The sequence below is a fragment of the Cyprinodon tularosa genome, unplaced genomic scaffold (assembly GCF_016077235.1).
Source record: "Cyprinodon tularosa strain WSP-4 unplaced genomic scaffold, ASM1607723v1 ctg375, whole genome shotgun sequence".
In the NCBI taxonomy this organism is placed as follows: domain Eukaryota; kingdom Metazoa; phylum Chordata; class Actinopteri; order Cyprinodontiformes; family Cyprinodontidae; genus Cyprinodon; species Cyprinodon tularosa.
The window spans coordinates 232533-253066 of record NW_024039091.1 but is presented as its reverse complement, the minus strand read 5'-3'; the positions used below and the strand labels follow the sequence as shown (position 1 = coordinate 253066).

Sequence of the window (20534 nt, the reverse complement as noted above, 5' to 3'; positions counted from 1 at the left end):
CAGAATAAAGTCTAACACCAGGATTTTTCAGTTTAGGAATAATTATATAATCCATGCCAGAAATTGTTTGTAATTATAAATTTTCAAAGAGTAAATAAAAACCCCTAAAAATCCTATTTCTTTGGTTATGTTAATGCCCATCATCTCTTTGTGGCCATATAGGAAAAAGCCTGTAGCTTTTGGCCAGTAGGGGGTGCTACACAGAGTCTAGAGGCCCTGAAGCACAGATGAGAGATTTAAAAGCAGAAAGGATTTAAATGCATTTATTTTCTGAAATAGTTTTTTTTAACCTTTTACAGGTTAGAGTGTAGTCCGCTTATTATACTTAGGGAGAAAAAAACAAATGTTGTTCTTTTTTATAACGTAAAACCAAAGACGGACCGGACGTATTTCTGGTTGATGCACAATTAAGCTGATGATTGGGCAGTGCCATTCTGATTGTAGAACACTTTGGACTAACAGAGTGATAAGTCATGGGCGATTTCTCAATATACATATGTTAGTTTCTTCAATGATGATTATAAAGTTAATGTGTGTGCATATGGAACATTGGAGAAATTATATGCTTCACTCTGTTTACTGCAAACTGTCATGCAACGGTGGTAGAAATTGTGGATGTTTGTGCAAGGCTAATCACAGTTATCAGGAGACCACTCTATTCTGCGATTCAATCAGAAGGAGCATTTTGTCCTATGACCTGATCAATTGCCTTGTCAAAAGAACACTCTATTTTGTAACCCACCCCATGTGTTATGATCTGCTAATAAAAAGGCTTCTGCTGAGGAAACCCACCAGAGAGCAGATGTAGCTGAATGTAGCTCTCTCCTTCTGCAGAAGCCGTTAAAAAAATCCCTCTTCTGTGTGGACTCAGTTTCTCTTTTATGAACCTACATTTTTGAACGTAACAGCATACTTGTGCATCCTGCACTTGTGCATTATGCACCCTTGTGCTTGTGAAAAGTCATCAGCCTCAGCCCTAGCACAGTTCCAATTCACTAGAACACAAGACCGAGAACGGACAAAGTCCCTGGATGTTGTTCTCGCCCCTCCCTCTTTACCCAGAGGTGGTAAAGAGGTGTTAGGGACGACGTTCGGACACGGCCATGGAGTTCCTGGTAAAGTAAAGGCCACATTTACCCCTCTCGAGTAAATCCTACTTAATATTACTAAAAATCTGCCTGATCAGGCAGGTGGCACATTTGTTTGGTTGCATAACAACGGCTGTTACAGCATAGTCAGCTCTGGTCTGTGATGGGAGCTCAGACTGCTGTAAAGTGGACCACATGAACCATTCAGTGAGGAATCAATTTCAAGTTACATCGGCGAGATTTAGTGAAGGGAAGGGTACAAGCATCAATATGCATCAAGTGCTGCAAAATCATTTAATATATGTTAAAGTGGAGGATGTTCTTTTTCCAGGTGGATCATCAAAATAAGAGGTTCTCCTAATTGTCAATCATCCATCCATTTTCTGACACGCTTTATCCCGAGTGGGGTGGTGAGGGGTGCTGGTGCCTATGGCCAGCTGTTTACGGGAGAGAGGCGGGGTTCACCCTGGACAGGTCGCCAGTCCATTGCAGGGCAACACAGAGACAAACAGGACTAATTCTCAATCATTCTGGTGATATGTTTACGTAACGCCATCCTACGTGCTCGTCACCATTTTCACTTGTGAGCCTGACGTAGTGGAAAAATTGCAAATCTTTTTTTTTGGAACATAAGCTTGTATGAGAGATGCAAACATCCGTTTTCAGACAGAGCGTGCACGAGGAGCAATGGGCTTGTGCACGCTGTCGCAGGTGTTTCACAGGCATTCTCTTTCGGGAGCGGGTACAGGGTTGTGCATGTGCATTTTTTTTTAAAGTGGAGAGGGCGGGAATTTTCAAAAATTCGCAAAAATTCTTAACAATACCTTTAAATGATACTAAGACGGAAGGTCAAACGTCATGCTGTATTTCTTTAATAAACAGAGATTTATGATGTCACGTCCTGCTCTAAGCACCCCCATTTCTGCTGCTGCTCTGTGACTCCTCTGAAGAATGGCTGGGCAATTAATTGCATTTGCAATATAATCACAATTTAATAAAGCTGAATTTTCAAATCGCAGAGGCACTGATTTTTAACCACACTGTGATCAACAAGAGTAAGACACTAAATTTCTCCCTCCAGCCCTTCAGGTGGGGATTAAACGCTTAAAGTGGGTTCGTCGTTGTCAGATTTCTGTTATGTTTTTCTTTTGAGTATCCAGTTTCGCTTTGCTCCTTGTTTTCAAGTTTTAGTGGGTTAATTCTTAGTTTATTGAGTTCTTTGTTTTTTTCTCAGTTGCTGTCTTAGTCTTGGTTCTGTTATATTTTCTTTTTACTGTTCAGTCTTGCTTTACTCCTTGTTTTCTAGTGTTAGTGGTTTTATTTTTATTTTACTGTGTTCTTTGGTTTTATTCCCAGTTACTGTCCTAGTCTGGGTTCTGTTATGTTTTCTTTTGAGTCTTTAGTTTTCTTTGTTTTATAGTCCTAGTAGTTTTATTATTATTTTGTTGTTATTTCCAGTCTTCCGGGTTTCTTTTTGTTGCTCTCTGCTGCCCTCTTGTGTTCTCCTTTTTCCCTAGCTCTTTCCCTCTCTTGTTCTGTGCACACCTGCTCCCAGTTTCCTCATTAGCCCTCTCTTTGTCTCAGTCTCCTTTAAAAGCCCTCTCTCTTCAGTTCCTCTTTGCTGGGTCAAACATCGTCAAATCTCATCAGTCTTCCTCCACTTCGTCTCTCTGAGCCCTCCTTGTGATTTTGATTCCCCTGATGTCTCCTTGGTTTTTTGGTACGTCTAGACTTGTGTTTTATTCTTAGTTTTGATCTTTGGACTCCAGGTTTCATTTTTGTTTGGACTTTGTTTTCTTTTTGATCTTTTGGATAACCTGCCTCTGTTTTCAGTTTTTTTTTTATTATTCATCATTAAATCACTCAAAAAAATTCACCTCTGCCTTCCTGCCTCTGCCTTTGGGTCCACAACCCTCACTGCATGAAAAGTGAGATTTTCGTCCCCGTAAACCCCCGTAAACTCCCGCAGATCTGCCTGATTTTCGTCAGTTTCCGACAATTTGCAACCCGTGCTTGTCCGCGTTTGTCGTGCCACAAATTGTCGGAAACGTACCGTGACGTATGTGGAGAGCGATAAGCTGTACTAATGGCCCTAATTAGCACATGAATACAGCAAACCCGCGCGGCTGGCCAGGTCTGGCTTGAATAACCTACTCAGTATTGGCTGAAACCACTATTCTCAAACAAATGAAATCGCTCGTGATTGGCAGCAAAACCACACGTGGCCACGCCAGGCTTTAATTTTCTTACTGAGTATTGGACGGAACCACTTCTTTTTAAACAAGTAAAGTCGCTCGTGATTGGTTGGCATATATATATATTTACATATATATATTTATTCATATATATATATATATATATATATATTTATTCATTCATTTATATATTTATTCATTCGTATATTTATTCATTCATATATTTATTCATTCATATGCTGTGTATTTATGTTATCCTACACTACTACACAATTATTATGCTACCATCAAGGACATGAATGAATTTATACAGGAAATGAAGATTTGCCAGGAAGCTGTTTATGCAAAGAAAGAGCTTTATTGAAACACACACAACTATATACAACGCATATCCAAACACATGCGTATCTAAAAATTACAACTCCGTGAACATTCCGTTTGCTTCCTCGGGGTTGGAGGTAACAGGCAGCATTCCCTCCGAGGCAGGTCCGATGTGCAGACGCCTACTGTGCGTGGCCCTGTACTTCGGCATCGCTTCTAACCGGGACTGCAGCTTAACACAGAGTTCAGTGAGATCCGGCCTACGAAATGGCGGCGACCGTACAATCCATCCAGAGACACCGCCGACGACGCCATCTTCTTCGTCGGACATGAGGTCGACGGTGGCGGACTTCCAGAGTTCCATTTCCTCATCTGCTAGCACACTCTGCCTCGCCTTCAGCAGCTGAAAAAAAAAACAATGAATCAGCGCACTGCATATGGACACAACACATCTATCAATGCACCTGAAAAATAGTCACCAAATAAAGTCTTACCCTCTTTCTTCTGGCCCGACTCCGAGCAGATAGCCTGGCCGCCTCCGCACGCAGCGTGCTGGCTAGCAGCGTGTATCTGAAGCTCCTGCATACCGTCTCATAATACGTCTTACAGGCAGCTGGAAAACAATTAAATGAGAGTGGTATGAATAAAAAAAAAAAAAATCAAACGCAAGTCACAGTAACAAGGAAGGAGAAAACATTAAAACGAGTCACTTACACACAATGTCGTCTTTATCAACATCGTGCAAATCCGAGCAAATAGGAGGTCACCGCCTCATTGTGAGGCGACTGTAGTCTGTGAAAAAAAAAAAAAGTACAGCTATGGTCGGTATCCATCCGTATCCATGTCCTTTTACCGCAGAATGAAAGCATATTCTTTAAACCTTACCCCTGCTCCGGTTCATAGCGCCTGCAATTAGTCTCCGAGTTGTTAAGACGGCATACTGCATCCTGTGAATCACAAAAAATACACTTTAATAAAGCTTTAGGCTAGGCTGCTTTTAGCTTACCTAGCTAGGCTAGGTTGTCTTTAGCTTGCCTAGCTAAGCTAGGCTGCTTTTAGCATAGCTACCAGTAATCGAACATATATTTACCGCTAGCGTGGCGTTGTGCACCCGTCTTCTCTTCCTCGAGTTCGTATATCCCGGAAAGTTGCTCGACTGCAGAGCCGCCATCTTGTCGTCTATGGACTACAACCTGGAGTGCATCGAATTCTCCAGCAGAGTGAGGCGCCCATTCATGTCGGCAGTATGTTGGGCAAGCTGACGAGACAGTCCGCTGATAGCAATCAGCAGTTTCTTCTCGTCAGTCTGCGGGCTGGCCAAAAGTTGTGGACTAAGAGCAGTTGGAGGCGAGTTGAACGCGAGACGTCGTGCAGCCATTGTTCACGTAACAACAAAATACAAACACGGTAACTGGAGATGAAGTTCTATAGTAACACAAACATGTCTGCTAATATGCTGGTCTCGCGAGAAGTCGTAGTGCACAAAAGCTCACACGTGATTGGACGATGGGGCCGAAGGCTCATCAGGCTCCTCCAATCACATACAACGTCATTGTTATACGGAAGGACTCGCGAGAAGAGCTCGCGTCGCTCCATTCTGGAAGGTGGCGGTAATGCACCTATAAATTGTTTGCAATTGCAATTGTTTGTCTCCATAAGATTGAATTTGAGCAGGTGGACATTAGAGATAATAAATGCAACAACAAGTTTTTGAATCAATATTCTATAAATAATATGTACCCAGGAAGAACAAAAAGCACAGCTCTCTTACAAAATTTTAAGAAATCTATGATAGTCACAATTAGGACAAATTATTTGAAATTCCCAATTCCTCCTAAATATAAAGAATTACAATTTAAAATAATAAATAACATATATCCTTCAAATGAGTTTTTAAGAGAGAGATTTAAGTTTAATGTTGAGAATTGTGGCTTTTGTACAACTCAATTGGAAACAACTAAACATCTTTTTTATGAATGTAAAGAAGTATTAAACTTATGGGATCAACTTCGAACCTTTCTGTCTTCTAAAACAATAAATTTAGATTTTATTTCCTGGCAAAACATTCAATTCGGTTTATCCATTAAAGAAAAAAAATTTGGAATTTTTAATCAATATTCTAATAATTGTAACAAAGTATTATATCCATAAATGTCGCTATGCAAAATGCTCCCTCTCAATCTCTGCTCTCAAAAATGAACTTTCCCTTTTCAAAAGATGTCTGAGAAAGATGCAGAATTTAAATGCAATTAAATTGTTTGAGTTAATTGAAGAATTTCAGTTGGTAGTCCCCACTGATTAATTTACTTTAACTACTATTATTATTTTATTTATTTTTATTTATTTTATTTTATTTTATACTTTTTTCCAGCCTGTGCATTTAATTTTATTTTTCAAAAGCAGGAGTTGTGATATTTCTTCTTGTATTGAAATATTTGTTATTGACTTGTTGTTTGAGATTGTTATTGTTTTCTTATATATTCAATAACAAAAAAAAAAAAGTGGAAATCTAAAAAAAAAAATTAACCATAACAGCCAACTGATTCTGATTAAAACTAATTTTTGAAGTAAATTATTTTGTGTATTTTTTTTTACATAACATTTGCATACACAGTAATCTAGCGTACTTTAATTAAATAAATCAATTCAAGCTAAAATGTAAGAGTCTATAATTAGGCTATACTGAGCCTGATCTATTTCTACCATCTATTTGGGGGATATTTATTGCCACACTTTGGGCCACTTAAAACCAATTTAGCAGGCTGACCTATGACCTTATGACCACAGTGTACCAATCTTCTGATGGCTACTTCCAACAGGATAATGCGCCATGTTATAAAGTGAATCATCTCAGAATCATTTCTTGAAACTTTTCCACTTAAGTAATTGTGAATTGAGCATATTGACAGACAACATTTTATTTTTTATCTTAAATGCAAATTTAAAAAAAAATAATTACAGCTCTAAATGTATTGCTCTGTCAGCTAAAGATCTGTTTTGGTCTCTATACTTTAATTAAATAAATCAATTCAAGCTAAAATGTAAGAGGCTATACCTGATCTCTTTATATCAGAGATTTTCTTACCCAGGGTTGCAGGGGGGGTAAAACCCCCCCTGCAACCCTGGTTTGCATTTGTATAGCTCACAGCATGTTCATTTACATTAAGCCTCCCCTAGAATTCCATGGGGGGGAGGCATGGGGGGAACACTGCCTAAGAAATTCCACGTCAATTTCTGACAATTTACGGGAGTTTTCGGCGAAGCGTGCAAATTGCCGTAAACTGCCGCTAACCTGAAGTTCCACGACAATCTACCGTGCCGTATATTGACGAAAATCCCACTTTTCATGCAGTGCCTAAAACAAATCCTGACAGTCGTCACACAGAAAGGTAGAGAGGTTTGCAGCGTGTAGCAGATCAATGATTGCAAGTAGACGTAAACACTTTTCACGCAATGGTTAAAGTGAATTCCTGTAACAATGGACTCTGGGCAAACCAGCTTTCAAAAACCGAAAGCCTTGGGTGAAACATCTTCAAATTTGGGGTTAGTTCAAAGGAAAATGGAATCGCATATTTCATTAAAAATAATCGCAAATTAAGATTTTTGTTAAAATTGTTCAGCGCTGCTCTGGAGGTCCTTATTTTTATGGAGAGAGACAATTTTTAAAACAACCAGAGGGAAAATGTTGATGGGCTGAATGTTCAGTTAAAGCCTAAACTGCCTGTTGTGGTTTGTCTGGACTAATGCAGCTTCATGTAACCCTAAACTGTCTCCATGATGCTGGAATGAGGTCTCCAGAGGAGCTGGACCATCTGCTGCAGGGTTTCTGTTTTGTTGTGACTGATCACAGCTCTGCACGACTGTGGCTGCAGGACTAATTTAGGATAATTACCTTCCTGAAGGGACCCTGCAGTGGGAATAACCCAGACGGGCATCTATATATGCTGCATTTTCCTATTAGGCCTGTTCCTGCGTGTTTCCCAGTGATATTCACCCGCCCTGCAGCCACAACCTCAATAAACCAGACTCCTGCCTGGTAGGGACTGTAAAAACCCAGTTATCTTAAAGCTTATTGTGTGTCTTCAACTCACAGTTCCAGGTCTGGGGTAGGGGATGCGGCCTTTGTACTCAACCCAGCGGTAGTCAGGACCTTCTTTGTGGGCAAAGGGTCCGTTGAAGGCGGCACGGATTGATGCCATGGAGTAGACGCACACAGCTGAGCCTCGGAATATGGAGCTACGAAAGAAGCAGACCAGTTGGTTGATTTCCTGGGTTTGAGAATAAGTTAAGAAGAGACAAAATCAGAGCCGAAAAAGTGAAAACAAAAAAGTTTTAATTTAGAAAGAACTAGCAGAGGAAGACTAGAGCTTCCTCTGTTCCTCAGGATGAAGAAAAGCAAGATGGAGCCTGAACGGCAGAAGGAGGAGGATAGAATAAAGGTAGGAGGCAAAGGGAAAAAAAGCAGGTCTGCTTTTATACATCATGGTTAGAAAAACACAACTAGTCAGGCCCCTTCACCTTTGCCCCAGGCACCCACCCATGCCTGACCTCTGACCCCAGCACGGATGGATAAGCACGTGCCAGATTCAGAGGAAGGTCGTATCCTTCCAGAACCCCAGCTGACGTTTTCTTCAGCATTTAAAGTTTATAGGTGGATTCAGGTGGTGGCGATTATAGAGCGGATTATATAACTAGATACTGACACATAGAACTGTCCAAACAGACACTGAGGGATTATAATACAAAGATTCTAATATAATAATGCTTCTTTCTCTCTATGATGAGAAGAAATGGAAATACTATACATACATTTCCTGTACAGTGAAGCAGTTTGTTAAAGTCCTATAGAAGCCACTGTTCCAACCGTTGTATTTCCAAATTCTCCCGAGTGGTGCCCAACTTTACACGAGTGAATAAAGTGAATGTGATTGGTCGATTATCAAGGGGGCGGGACAAGCAAGTTTGGTTGTGGCCGGTTTGTCGGAAGCATGTTGCTAACCAGTTAGCAACTTAGTGCTAGTAGGTTCCCAATGGGAAATTCCATTGGGACCAAGTAGCACTAAATTGGTGACTTAGAAACGACGCTGTCAAGGAACGCTATGGACAGAGGAAACATGCAAGAGGAGGAGAGTTTAGTGTCGGAGGTCGTGGATGAGTCTCCTCCGTCATCCATTTTTTATTTAGAGGAGGAAAGCGGGGACGAAGATGTTGTGGAAGAGGACGCCAGGGCGGCAGAAGCTTGGTTTGGTGTAGAAGGCTTCCAGCCGTACATGATTGAGCCCTTGCCTCACAACGCTGCCAGTTCTGTTAGCTCTACGCCTGCTGAAGACACAGACGTCCATCCCCGTGAACACTGGGACGCAACTCAATGGGAAAGGAAAGGATTCTGATTTCAACCGTTGCGTATATTAGCTGGGACATATGAATCAAGATGCTATGACCGAAAAAAATTGATTGACAGATGACCGTTGATATATGATTGGCTGATTTTAGGTGTTCAGGCTGACGTAGAACTAACTGGCCTGCATAAGATAACGGAAAAAACCCACAGATTTTAAGACAGGATTTCTTTTTTATTGAAATGTTCTAAATTTTGGGACAATATCATCTGATAAAGAGTACATTTATATACCGGTACATGTTTTAACCAGAATGATTTGACATTTAAAAATGAATTCCTTACGACTTTAACCTGATGCCTTGCAGCAAGCAGGTCCTGGGTTCAAATCCCTCTCTGAGTTGTTTTGTTTTTTTTTGAATGGAGTTTTTTTAGTTCTCCTCCTGTATACTTTGGCTCTCTCTGAGTTCTGGGCCCTGCAACTAAACTTGAGCCTGACCTCATTTGGTCTAAACATGCTTATCATTTTCGGAAACTGATGACTTTGTCTGCTGGAGTTTTCTCCACTCCTGCTTTGTGTTTAGATGTTTACTTCACTGCTGTTTCAGCTTGATCAACCTGCTGCATATTCAAGAAAATGTTTTTAAAAACCTGTGAAATGAATAACCAGCTTCTCACCTGGAGGTCTTGAAGACGCCGTAGATGGTCGGGTTCTGAGGATCCTTGGTTTCCAGAACAAAGACGTCCTCTGAGAACAAAACAAAAATCAAGATCTGGACTTTTTTTTTCCTTTTATCCGTAAACAGTTAAAGTCCGATTAAAGAGATTCTTGACGTATTCCAAAATAATTGGGTAAGAAAATAAGAAGTTTGAGAGGAAGGAGGAGGAAGAGGAGGGAAAGGGTCAGTGTTACCCAGTTCATCAAAGTGCGTATCGACTCCAGACGGGCCGGGAACAGAACAGACCAATCTGGCTTTGAGGAAGGTGGTCCAGCGGTTGATCAGACTCCTCTTCCCGCCAACGTCGTTCTTTAGGAAGTCAGGGAGCAGAGAAACAGGACAGAGACAGATATGGGACATGAGGTTTTTTTTATTAAACTGATCTGGAGGCCTTTTCATTCAGCTTCAGTCCAAAACGCACTTCCTTATCAATGTGTTTTTTGCACCATGTTTTTTCTCCCACACTGTTTACATTTGATCACTGCTGCACTTTCTGGAATGGAAATCTTTATTTACTGTCTGTAAAGCTGTACTAAACAAAATTTTGATTTGTATACACTCTGTATGCAAAATGACATTTTAAAAAAGTTCAAGTCTAAGAACCCGTCCATCACAGCATGCTGGGCATCGGCATGTCTGGAAGGAGGTAAATGGGTCCGGCTTGATCAAACTAAGTGGATCCCTCCTCTGATGTCTTCAGGAACTGGACTGACAACAAATGAAAGAGCAGCCAAACTCCAGGGAACCATTGATCCACATTCACATAAAAAAGGAGAATAAGAAAATAAAGCCGCATCAGGAATTTCAAGCTCAAAGATATTCATGCATATTAATCAAATTTGTATCAATCTAATATGATCAGTTTCAGATACGCAGCATGAAGACATGCTCAGAGTTTCTAATCCTGCCGATTGGTGAATCAAGGTTGTTTAGACTTCAGCTGTTGTAGTTATCTAACTACCTCAATTGTATTCTTTACCTAGTTCCACTTTATTGTAAAACGCCAAATCCATATGTGTATAAGTAACCTTAAAGTCACCTTCATCGATCAACTGTATATGTGTGGAGAAACTGCACTGGAAAAACGATCTAGAAATGAGTGAAAATTCTCAAATTAAGTGTATTTACCCTTAATCTGAGTTGGTAAATGAGATAGTACGAAAAGAATGAGTATTTTTACCCTTAAAATAAGATTATTTCCTCCTCAATAAAAAAAATGCACTTATTTTAAGAAAAAAATTACTTTTTTAGATTTTAATTTTTTGTAGTTTGTATTTACTATATGCACCTTTTCCTCCTTTTGGTGCCTTCCTTAGATTATTGATAAATAGTCAAAAGGGATAAACTATCAGTAAAGTCTATCTTATCTTATCTTACCTTGCAGACTCGGGCCACTCGGCTGTAGACCCTCCTGTCCCACTGGCCGGCCTCCACTGCCTTCTCCTTGAAGAAGAAGTAAACCTTATCATCATCCGGACTGTGAGTATCGGGGATGGAGAAGGAGCCCACAAAGTCCGGTTCTGGGGAAGACACAGAAAGCCTGTTTTTGAGATCAAAGCCAACGGAGGGATCACCGACAATCATTCATGCTGAGGTGCAATGAAAATGGATTTCAGTTTAGCTTTTAATCCTGAATGGATCAGGTGACTAGGAGAGGGTCTTCAAAGAAGTGCATCATGTAGAGAACGTCCAGCTGCTCACCGTTGAGCCAGTTCTGTTCGTAGGCCTCAGTGCGGAGGTAATGCTGACTGCTGCCCTGAACGGATGTGCGGAAAATCGCTGCGTTGGCTCCCATAAAGTCAACGGAAGTGCCGGCATAAAGTTCGCCATCTGAGTAGAAGGAAGGAGAGATCGCGTCTGGTTGAAATCCAAAGAGCACTGCAGTATAACATCAGTCAACAGCCCCACTATGGAGTTCTTTAGGAGAAACAATTAAAGCTCCATGTCTACTCAGAAAACTCAGAAAAAGCAAATTATGTTTGGAGTGAGAGCAGAGATTCATTATGTCTTTACAAATAATGAACAGTGTAGTGGGAAAAAAGTATTAAACTATTCAGCCTAGTTAAATAAACGGAGATCGATGGATTTCACTCAGCATTTTATTTTCTTATCTTTACAAAGAGAGAACAGTTCATAATACGGCCGTTACTGCTCTGTAATCAGCCCTGTTCTGACTTGACAGAGTTTGTCTCCCTTACTTGAGGACAAAGCTGTGAAGGTTGTGTCAGAGTCAAAACAAGTTACACCAACTTAAAAAAAAAAGCCTTGGGGAAACAATTTGGCTTGTCGTGGGAATAAGTCTGTTTTATCTGAAATCACCCCTCACTGAGACATTTTCTCATCCTTGCAGGTAAAACAAACTGAGGAAAAACATTTTTTTATTGAATAAATTGCATAACTAAATATATGAGACAAGAGAAATCAAACATTTCCGACCCCAACATTTAAGAGTTTTATGTTTTGTTCAGTAAATCTGAGTTTGGAGAAGAAATTAACATGAAATCAGGAACAGATGAATAAAGCTGTAGTTTTCAAAACAAAAACATGAAGCTCTAAGAAAGGTGGAAACCAGATGAAATTCATCAGTATTCAGTAAACAGTCCAGTCCCTTTTCAGTGCAAATGGATATCAAGTTCTTTAATCTAAACCAGCGGCTTTTAAAGAGCCGCCTCATCACCAAAAGTCACACAAGAAGCCCGTCCAGGTGGCTAATAGCACCTAAACCACTAAATGTTCCACTGAGCGCATTTATGCTTTGGAAAAACCATCTAGAAATAAGTAAAAATTCTTTAAATTGAATGTATTTACCCTTAATCTGAGCAGGTAAATGAGATAGTTTGCCAATGGAATGAGTAGTTTTACTCTTAAAATAAGATAATTAGATAACATACACTTGAAATAAGACAATGTAATTGTTTCTTCTTATTTTAAAATCTAAATAGTCTTGTTCCATTGGCAAAATGTCGCTTTTGCCTCCTCAATTCAAGAACAAATGCACTTATTTTAAGAAAAAATTATTCATCTAGATTTTGATTTTTTTCAAGTGTGAACGGGACCTGAAAGAGGAAAGAGAAGTTTTAGGAATATCATCCATGAGGGAAAAATGAAATTTCCTGACAATGGTCTAAGAACATGGCCCTGGATACTCAGCTGGATACTTTGAGAAGGAAAATTAAGCTTTTAGGGAAAAAAAAAACACAGAAAGTACAGAAATTTACGGAAGCCGAGAGCGGTCGTACTTGTCTTCTTTTTTTTCTTCGTCTTCTCAAGATAATGACATAACTATCTCGTTATCGCGGGTAAACAATTAATTGTTGTCTTGAGATAAAGAGATGATTAACCTGTATACTATTACTGCACCATAATTTGGACTCATTTCTGTAGGTTTATTTAGGTCTTCCTGAAAAGCAAAGTGAACATGATGTCAGTGGGTCGATTAGAAATGTATTTACTGACAACCAAGTTAATAGTTTCCAATTAACTAGTTACTGAAGGTAGAAGAATATGGAGGACCAGCTCGACCATATTTAAAAATAAATACAATAAACAAATAAATGTAGGTTGAAATTTAATTATACTCTGAGACATAAATGTATATATATCTCTTTTAATTAGCTTCTTTATTTATTCACCTTTGTAATAATTACCTTACTGCTAACCAACCAATGGGCAGAAGCTGCCCCTCTAAGACTCATTTGCATAATGAGGCAGAAATTTATCCAGAAATGTAAAAATGACAGTCAGGAATAAATAGCATTGAAGAAATAAACAGGGAAATAAAATACAAAGGAAGATTAAAACAGACAAAAATATTATAACATGCACATATATATATATATATATAAAAAAAAAAAGTAATTAATACATAAAGTTTATAACAGATAATAAATAAATAAGGTAATTATTACAAAGGTGAATAAATAAAGAAGCTAATTAAAAGCGATATATACATTTGTCTCACTGTATAATTTAAATTCTACCTACATTTATTCATTTATTATATTTTGGGGGCAATTAATTGTATGCTTATTTATTTATTGAGCATTTATTTATTTCTGTATTTATTTTTAACCTCTTACACCCTAAGGGGGTATAAATAAATTTCTGCCTGTCAAAAACACACAAAAGTAAATAACTTATAGCCTCAAAGCTATTAGATTTAAGAAGAAACTTTTGGTACGTCTGTAAAGGTAAGATGTCATAGAATGGTTTTCTGGTGTCAGCACCATTGTAGCTTTGACCCTGCCTGAACTATTAGGGACAAAATACAACATATTTTGCATTTTTTGAACCTCGCCAAAATTTTCTTTGAAATAAACATTGCAAAACACTACCAAAATATAATTTATAGCACAAAAAAGTAGTACAGACTTTCAAATCTAAATGTTGTGTAAAAATATACCAAATTTGGACTCAATCAGATGAATCATATTTATTTTAGAAGGGTATTAGTGAGAAATTTCTTAGGCGGAGGGGCCAGTTTGGCAGATTTATCCATAAATGTCACCAAACTGTGCCAAATATGTTTTTTACATCAATACTGGGGGTTTGGTAAAACTACGAGGTCACGTAGCAGCTGGACCCGCCGGTGGGTCCGTAGGGTTCAAGGGGTTAAATTTGTTAAAGCTGGACAAGCTGGAAAAAACAAATTAAACTAAAATAATCACAAGACAAAAGGAACAGCAGACCTTTTACCTACGAGGCAACATGCATTGAAAGGCCCCGACCCACAGGCTGAGAAACACTTGACTTAGGATTAGGTAGCTGTTAAAATATCTTAGTTAGTTTTAGTGTCATTTGTTGTTTTACTCAGAATTAATTGTCTAAGGAAAGAAAAAGTTTGCTTCATGACATTCAGCTTGGATTTAATGTTTTTTATTCAGACTGTCCAGCTGTGGAACATCCATCAGAAGACATGAAGCTCAGAGTTATAATCTGATCCTCTTGGGACGTCTGTCTTTGTGAGGAAGACATAAATGGAGTTGCAGTGTTTTATGTCCACAGCGGCTGACGTCATGATGTGAAATAACTCAGTCAGACCACACAAGTCTCTGCTCAGCTCACGATCTGCAGCCGGACGGCGGACAGTGCAGGGACTGTTGGCTGCAGAACATTAGTGTCACCAGAACATGAAGCCGATGACCTACGGCTGCTTAACGTTCTCCGGCTGTGTGTGGCAGGGTGTTAAATGAGCCTGGGTGTCACCTACCGGTCAGTCTGACAGTGAAGGGCTCTCTGGGACTGAAGGGACATTTTCCTCGTCCTGACTCAACTGTGTGGGACAACTTGAACGTGGACCTCTGCAGGACGGAAAAAGGGAGGGGAGGGGGACATGGGCCACACACAAACACAGAAAGAGTGAGTGATAAAGTGACCTGCAGCCTCATCACTGCACTCAGAATACTTAACACCAACAAATCATCAACATTCAGCAAATTATTTCACATTTTTGATCCCTTGTTATTTATTAACAGACTCTGGTTCCAAAGGACTTATCTAGAATAACCTGATCCACATCTCTAGGCTATAGAACTCAGAAATCTAAAATGTTTAATTTTCATGCTTTCAGTTGAACATCAATTACTGTATTTCCACCTCTGATGTGACCTCCTCAGCAGTAAAACAAGGCTCCATACTGGGTTATTTTCCTTTAACTTCCAAAAAAACACTTTTTGCAGATGACTACCAGGTTTACTTTGCACTGAGGTGCACTGCTGACTGCTCTGTTCAGCCTGGAGAAATTGTAAGATGGAAGCACCTGCATTTTAACACCAAGACAAGTCACCGACATTCACACCTTCCTCGCATTTGCTGCACTACACGGCAGACATGTTCACAAGTCATTTTTTGCAAGTCCAAGTCAAGTCTCAAGTCTTGAGAAGGCCTGTCGCAATAATCAATTAATCGCACAAAAAATTCTAATCACTTGATTAATTTAAAAAAGTGCAATAATTTTCATGCTTGCTTGTTTCTCCTTGTGTTTTTATCTCCGTCACTGAGACGGTATAGCTTAAAGGTCGCTATTATATCTATGGAATTATCATTATCTTGAACTGCTAAATGAAAAATACAATTAAAAAAAGCACACGCAAAATTTTTTTCCAGATAAATTTAGCATTTTCTTACAGTATTTCCTGACATTTGTGGTTACAACTTTTTCTAGTTTTAGCAGTAAATGTCTGCTCTTTTATTGAAAATGAGGACTGTGGAAAAAAAAAAAAACAATCACAATCCTGCCTTCCACGTAATGTTGCGTCAGTGACGTCAGTGTGTTGCACAGGGAAAAATATGATTTATGGTTTTCTTTCATTTTAATGTTAGTTTTATGCTTTGCATGTTTGGAGAGGAAGATATGATTTGTTTTTCTTTGTATTTTCTTCTTAAGCTTTGCATGTTTTGATGTTTCTTTTTTATATGATTGTTTTCCTTTATTTTAGACTTTTTAAGTTTTCCTGCATGTTGGGTTGCTTGTTTTGGTTTGTTTTTCCCTTGTGACAATCCATGCGCATTGGACTGAAGTAGTTGTCTGAGGAGGCGGAGTGCATTAATTGCACTGCGTAATGCTACGCTCAGGTGTGAGCAAGGGCTGATTAAAGCCGACATAAAAGGAGTCTGAAGGAAAGGAGAAGGAGAACGGAATCTGCAGGTGACAGAGACGGACGCGCTGCTGGGGGAGATGCAGGCGGGATCCATGCGCACAGATGGCCCAGTAAGAAGTATTAGGGCAGAGGAGGAACCTCGGCTGTAAGTAGCGCTCCCCCTCGCTTAAAGCATAAACAGGAATATATCTTCCGACGGGGTTTTGGCGCGTGGATGCTGGCGTTCTCCTTGCTTCTCTTTTTAGCTAGATCGGTCTGGAAAGGGGTGTGGCACGCCAGGGAGTGGAACAGTGCTGGAGCGCCGCAGAGTCTGTGGATCAGCCAGTGGGTGCTGCAGGCTGATCACTCACACCTGAAGCAGCATAACAAGCGGAGCCCAACTTCCAGCCTCTGATTTTTAAGGAAAACTCTTGAATTTTAGGTTTTATCAGGAGAAGAAAAGGACTGTTTTATTATGCCACTTTTGCTGTGGCTTTTTGTATAAATAAAACACTTGAACTTGAGTGCTTCACAGTTTGGGTCTTTGAGTTTTCTTCTGTGTGCGGGTAAGGCGAGCGGCAATCAGTCAAGTTAGTAAAACAAAAAACACTTGAATAAGTGTTTTTACACTGGAATAAAATATTGTTCACAAGTCGGAAATCACGAGTCTCAGTCGAGTCTGAAGTCCTTTAAATGCAAGTCTAAGTCGAGTCTGAAGTCATTAAATATGCGACTTAAGTGCGATTCGAGTACGAGTCACAAACTCGAGTCCCCATCTCTGCTACACGGACGTCTTTAACAGGTATTTATAAGAATGTAATATAACAGTATCATAGAAAACAACTGAACAGTCAAATAGCCACTTAGTATTTACTGTGTGATGGACGAAAGAAATAAAATGAGGAATAACCCAGTGTGATGATGAACAGGTCCTACCTGTTAGAACAATGTTTTTATACTTCATCTGCTGCCAGCTTTCCCCCCATAATGTCATCAGATTAGAAGAGGCTATGGCAGCTTGTTTTTAATACTTATTAGTTTGTCTGAATATGTATTTCTGATATCTGAAATACATATTTTTTTCTTGTCAAAATAAACATTTCAAACAAAATTCATTTCAATTCAGTTTATTTCTATAGCGCCAATTCACATTATGTCATCTCAAGGCACTTTCCAGTTCACCAGATCATCCAGTCAGATTGATTCAAAGTTTTCTATCTAAGGAAAACCAGACTCATCGACTTGAATGCATTCCCTCACACTAAGCATGCTTGTAGTAACAGTGGAGAGGAAAAACTCCCCTTTAACAGGAAGAAACCTCCAGCAGAACCAGGCTCAGTGTGAGCGGCCATCTGCTGAGGCCCACTGGGGTTCAAGGAGACAGAAGCAGACATGCAAACAAAATGAAATTCTTTAGATCTAAAATAGACTTTCTGGGTAATATTTTGATCAGAAGAAATGTATTTCCTATAAATATAATAATAAAAGTCAAAACAGCCACCTAAAATGAGGAAAACATAGATATACATTCACCGGCCACTTTATTAGGTACACCTGTCCAACTGCTCGTTAACACTTAATTTCTAAGCAGCCAATCACATGGCGGCAACTCAGTGCATTTAGGCATGTAGACATGGTCAAGACAATCTCCTGCAGTTCAAACCGAGCATCAGTATGGGGAAGAAAGGTGATTTGAGTGACTTTGAACGTGGCATGATTGTTGGTGCCAGAAGGGCTGGACTGAGTATTTCAGAAACTGCTGATCTGCTGGGATTTTCACGCACAACCATCTCTAGGGTTTACAGAGAATGGTCCGAAAAAGAAAAAACATCCAGTGAGCGGCAGTTCTGTGGGCGGAAATGCCTTGTTGATGCCAGAGGTCAGAGGAGAATGGCCAGACTGGTTCGAGCTGATAGAAGGGCAACAGTGACTCAAATAACCACCCGTTACAACCAAGGTGGGCAGAAGAGCATCTCTGAACGCACAGTACGTGGAACTTTGAGGCAGATGGGCTACAGCAGCAGAAGACCACACCGGGTGCCACTCCTTTCAGCTAAGAACAGGAAACTGAGGCTACAATTTGCACAAGCTCATCGAAATTGGACAATAGAAGATTGGAAAAACGTTGCCTGGTCTGATGAGTCTCGATTTCTGCTGCGACATTCGGATGGTAGGGTCAGAATTTGGCGTCTACAACATGAAAGCATGGATCCATCCTGCCTTGTATCAACGGTTCAGGCTGGTGGTGGTGGTGTCATGGTGTGGGGAATATTTTCTTGGCACTCTTTGGGCCCCTTGGTACCAATTGAGCATCGTTGCAACGCCACAGCCTACCTGAGTATTGTTGCTGACCATGTCCATCCCTTTATGAACACAATTTACCCAACTTCTGATGGCTACTTTCAGCAGGATAATGCGCCATGTCATAAAGCTGGAATCATCTCAGACTGGTTTCTTGAACATGACAATGAGTTCACTGTACTCAAATGGCCTCCACAGTCACCAGATCTCAATCCAATAGAGCATCTTTGGGATGTGGTGGAACGGGAGATTCGCATCATGGATGTGCAGCTGACAAATCTGCGGCAACTGTGTGATGCCATCATGTCAATATGGACCAAACTCCCTGAGGAATGCTTCCAGCACCTTGCTGAATCTATGCCACGAAGAATTGAGGCAGTTCTGAAGGCAAAAGGGGGTCCAACCCGTTACTAGCATGGGGTACCTAATAAAGTGGCCGGTGAGTGTATATAAAACTTCTTACTTGTACAACCTTGTTTTTTTTTACTTTTTAAAATTCTGTTTTTGCTGCATACATGTAATTCATAAAATCTATTATAGTTTTGACTGGGAATGTGATTCTGATCAGGAAGAATCTTATTTAAGGGATCTACATTTGAAAAAAAAAACTGAGAAGAGAGTGCTTTTAATAAATGTCAAAAACGGCCTGCCATACCACACTGCATATAAACTGCATTAACTCGAGCAGAAATCTTTTCCCATGCAGCTGTAATGCAGGTGCTCTCTCTTTTAAACATATTATCTGATGTTTTATTTTCTATTCTGCATTATTCTGCATTTGGCCTCAGATAATGGACTTGTATCTGTGCTCGTCCTGTTGGATCTTAGTGCTGCATTTGATACAGTTGACCATAATATTCTTTTAGAAAGACTTGAATATTTTGTTGGAATTAAAGGAACAGCACTAGACTGGTTTAAATCTTATCTATCTGATCGAATTCAGTTTGTTCATGTTAATGATAGATCTTCAACACGCTCAAAGGTTACCTGTGGAGTACCACAGGGATCAGTGCTAGGACCAATTCTCTTTACTTTATACATGCTCCCAATTGGTAGAATTATTAGACAGCATGGGATTAATTTCCACTGTTATGCTGATGATACCCAGCTATATCTGTCTACAAATCCAGATGAAGCTAACCCATTACATAGATTACAGGCATGTCTTGAAGACATAAAAACCTGGATGACTCTTAACTTTCTGCTTCTGAATGCAGACAAAACAGAAGTTATAGTCTTTGGACCAGAGTCTCTGAAAAAGAAACTGATTAGCCAGTCACTTCATTTGGATGGGATTAAACTGATTTCAGATAATAAAGTAAAAAATCTTGGTGTTATTTTTGATCAGGACCTGTCATTTAAATCCCATATCAAAGAGGTTTCTAGAATTTCCTTCTTTCATCTGAGGAACATTGCAAAAATTAGAAATATCCTGTCCAGGGGTGATGCTGAGAAACTAGTCCATGCATTTGTTACTTCAAGGCTGGACTATTGTAATTCTTTACTATCAGGAAGTCCACAAACTGTAGTTAAAAGCCTTCAGCTGATCCAAAATGCTGCAGCCAGAGTTCTAATGAAAATTAAAGAGAGATCATATCTCGCCTATCCTGGCTTCTCTTCATTGGCTTCCTGTTAAATCAAGAATAGAATTTAAAATCCTCCTTCTCACATATAAAGCCTTAAATGGCCAAGCTCCATCTTATATCAGAGATCTGATTGTTCCTTATGTTCCTAACAGAGCACTTCGCTCTCAATCTGCAAGTTTACTAGTGGTTCCTAGAATTTCTAAAAGTAGAATGGGAGGCAGATCTTTTAGTTCTCAGGCTCCTCTCCTGTGGAACCAACTACCTGTTTTAGTCCGTGAGGCAGACACCCTGTCTACTTTTAAGGCTAGGCTTAAAACTTTCCTTTTTGATAAAGCTTATAGTTAGGGTGGCTCAGGTTATCCTGAGCTATCTCTATAGTTATGCTGCTATAGGCTTAGACTTTTGGAG

The 20534-nt window shown here is 39.7% G+C and overlaps 1 protein-coding gene across 2 annotated transcripts in view; it reads right to left on the bottom strand.

Annotated features, from left to right (window-relative positions):
- The window catches only part of si:dkey-49n23.1 (semaphorin-3D), a 145056-nt gene that overhangs the window by 26909 nt on the left and 97613 nt on the right, over nt 1-20534 (bottom strand). For both annotated transcript variants that reach the window (XM_038296696.1, XM_038296695.1), the window contains 6 exons: nt 14871-14961; nt 11363-11491; nt 11039-11181; nt 9856-9970; nt 9621-9690; nt 7696-7840 (listed from right to left, as the gene is read on the bottom strand). In XM_038296696.1, coding sequence (XP_038152624.1) covers nt 7696-7840; nt 9621-9690; nt 9856-9970; nt 11039-11181; nt 11363-11491; nt 14871-14961 — 693 coding nt within the window. The remainder of the gene's footprint in view (nt 1-7695; nt 7841-9620; nt 9691-9855; nt 9971-11038; nt 11182-11362; nt 11492-14870; nt 14962-20534) is intronic.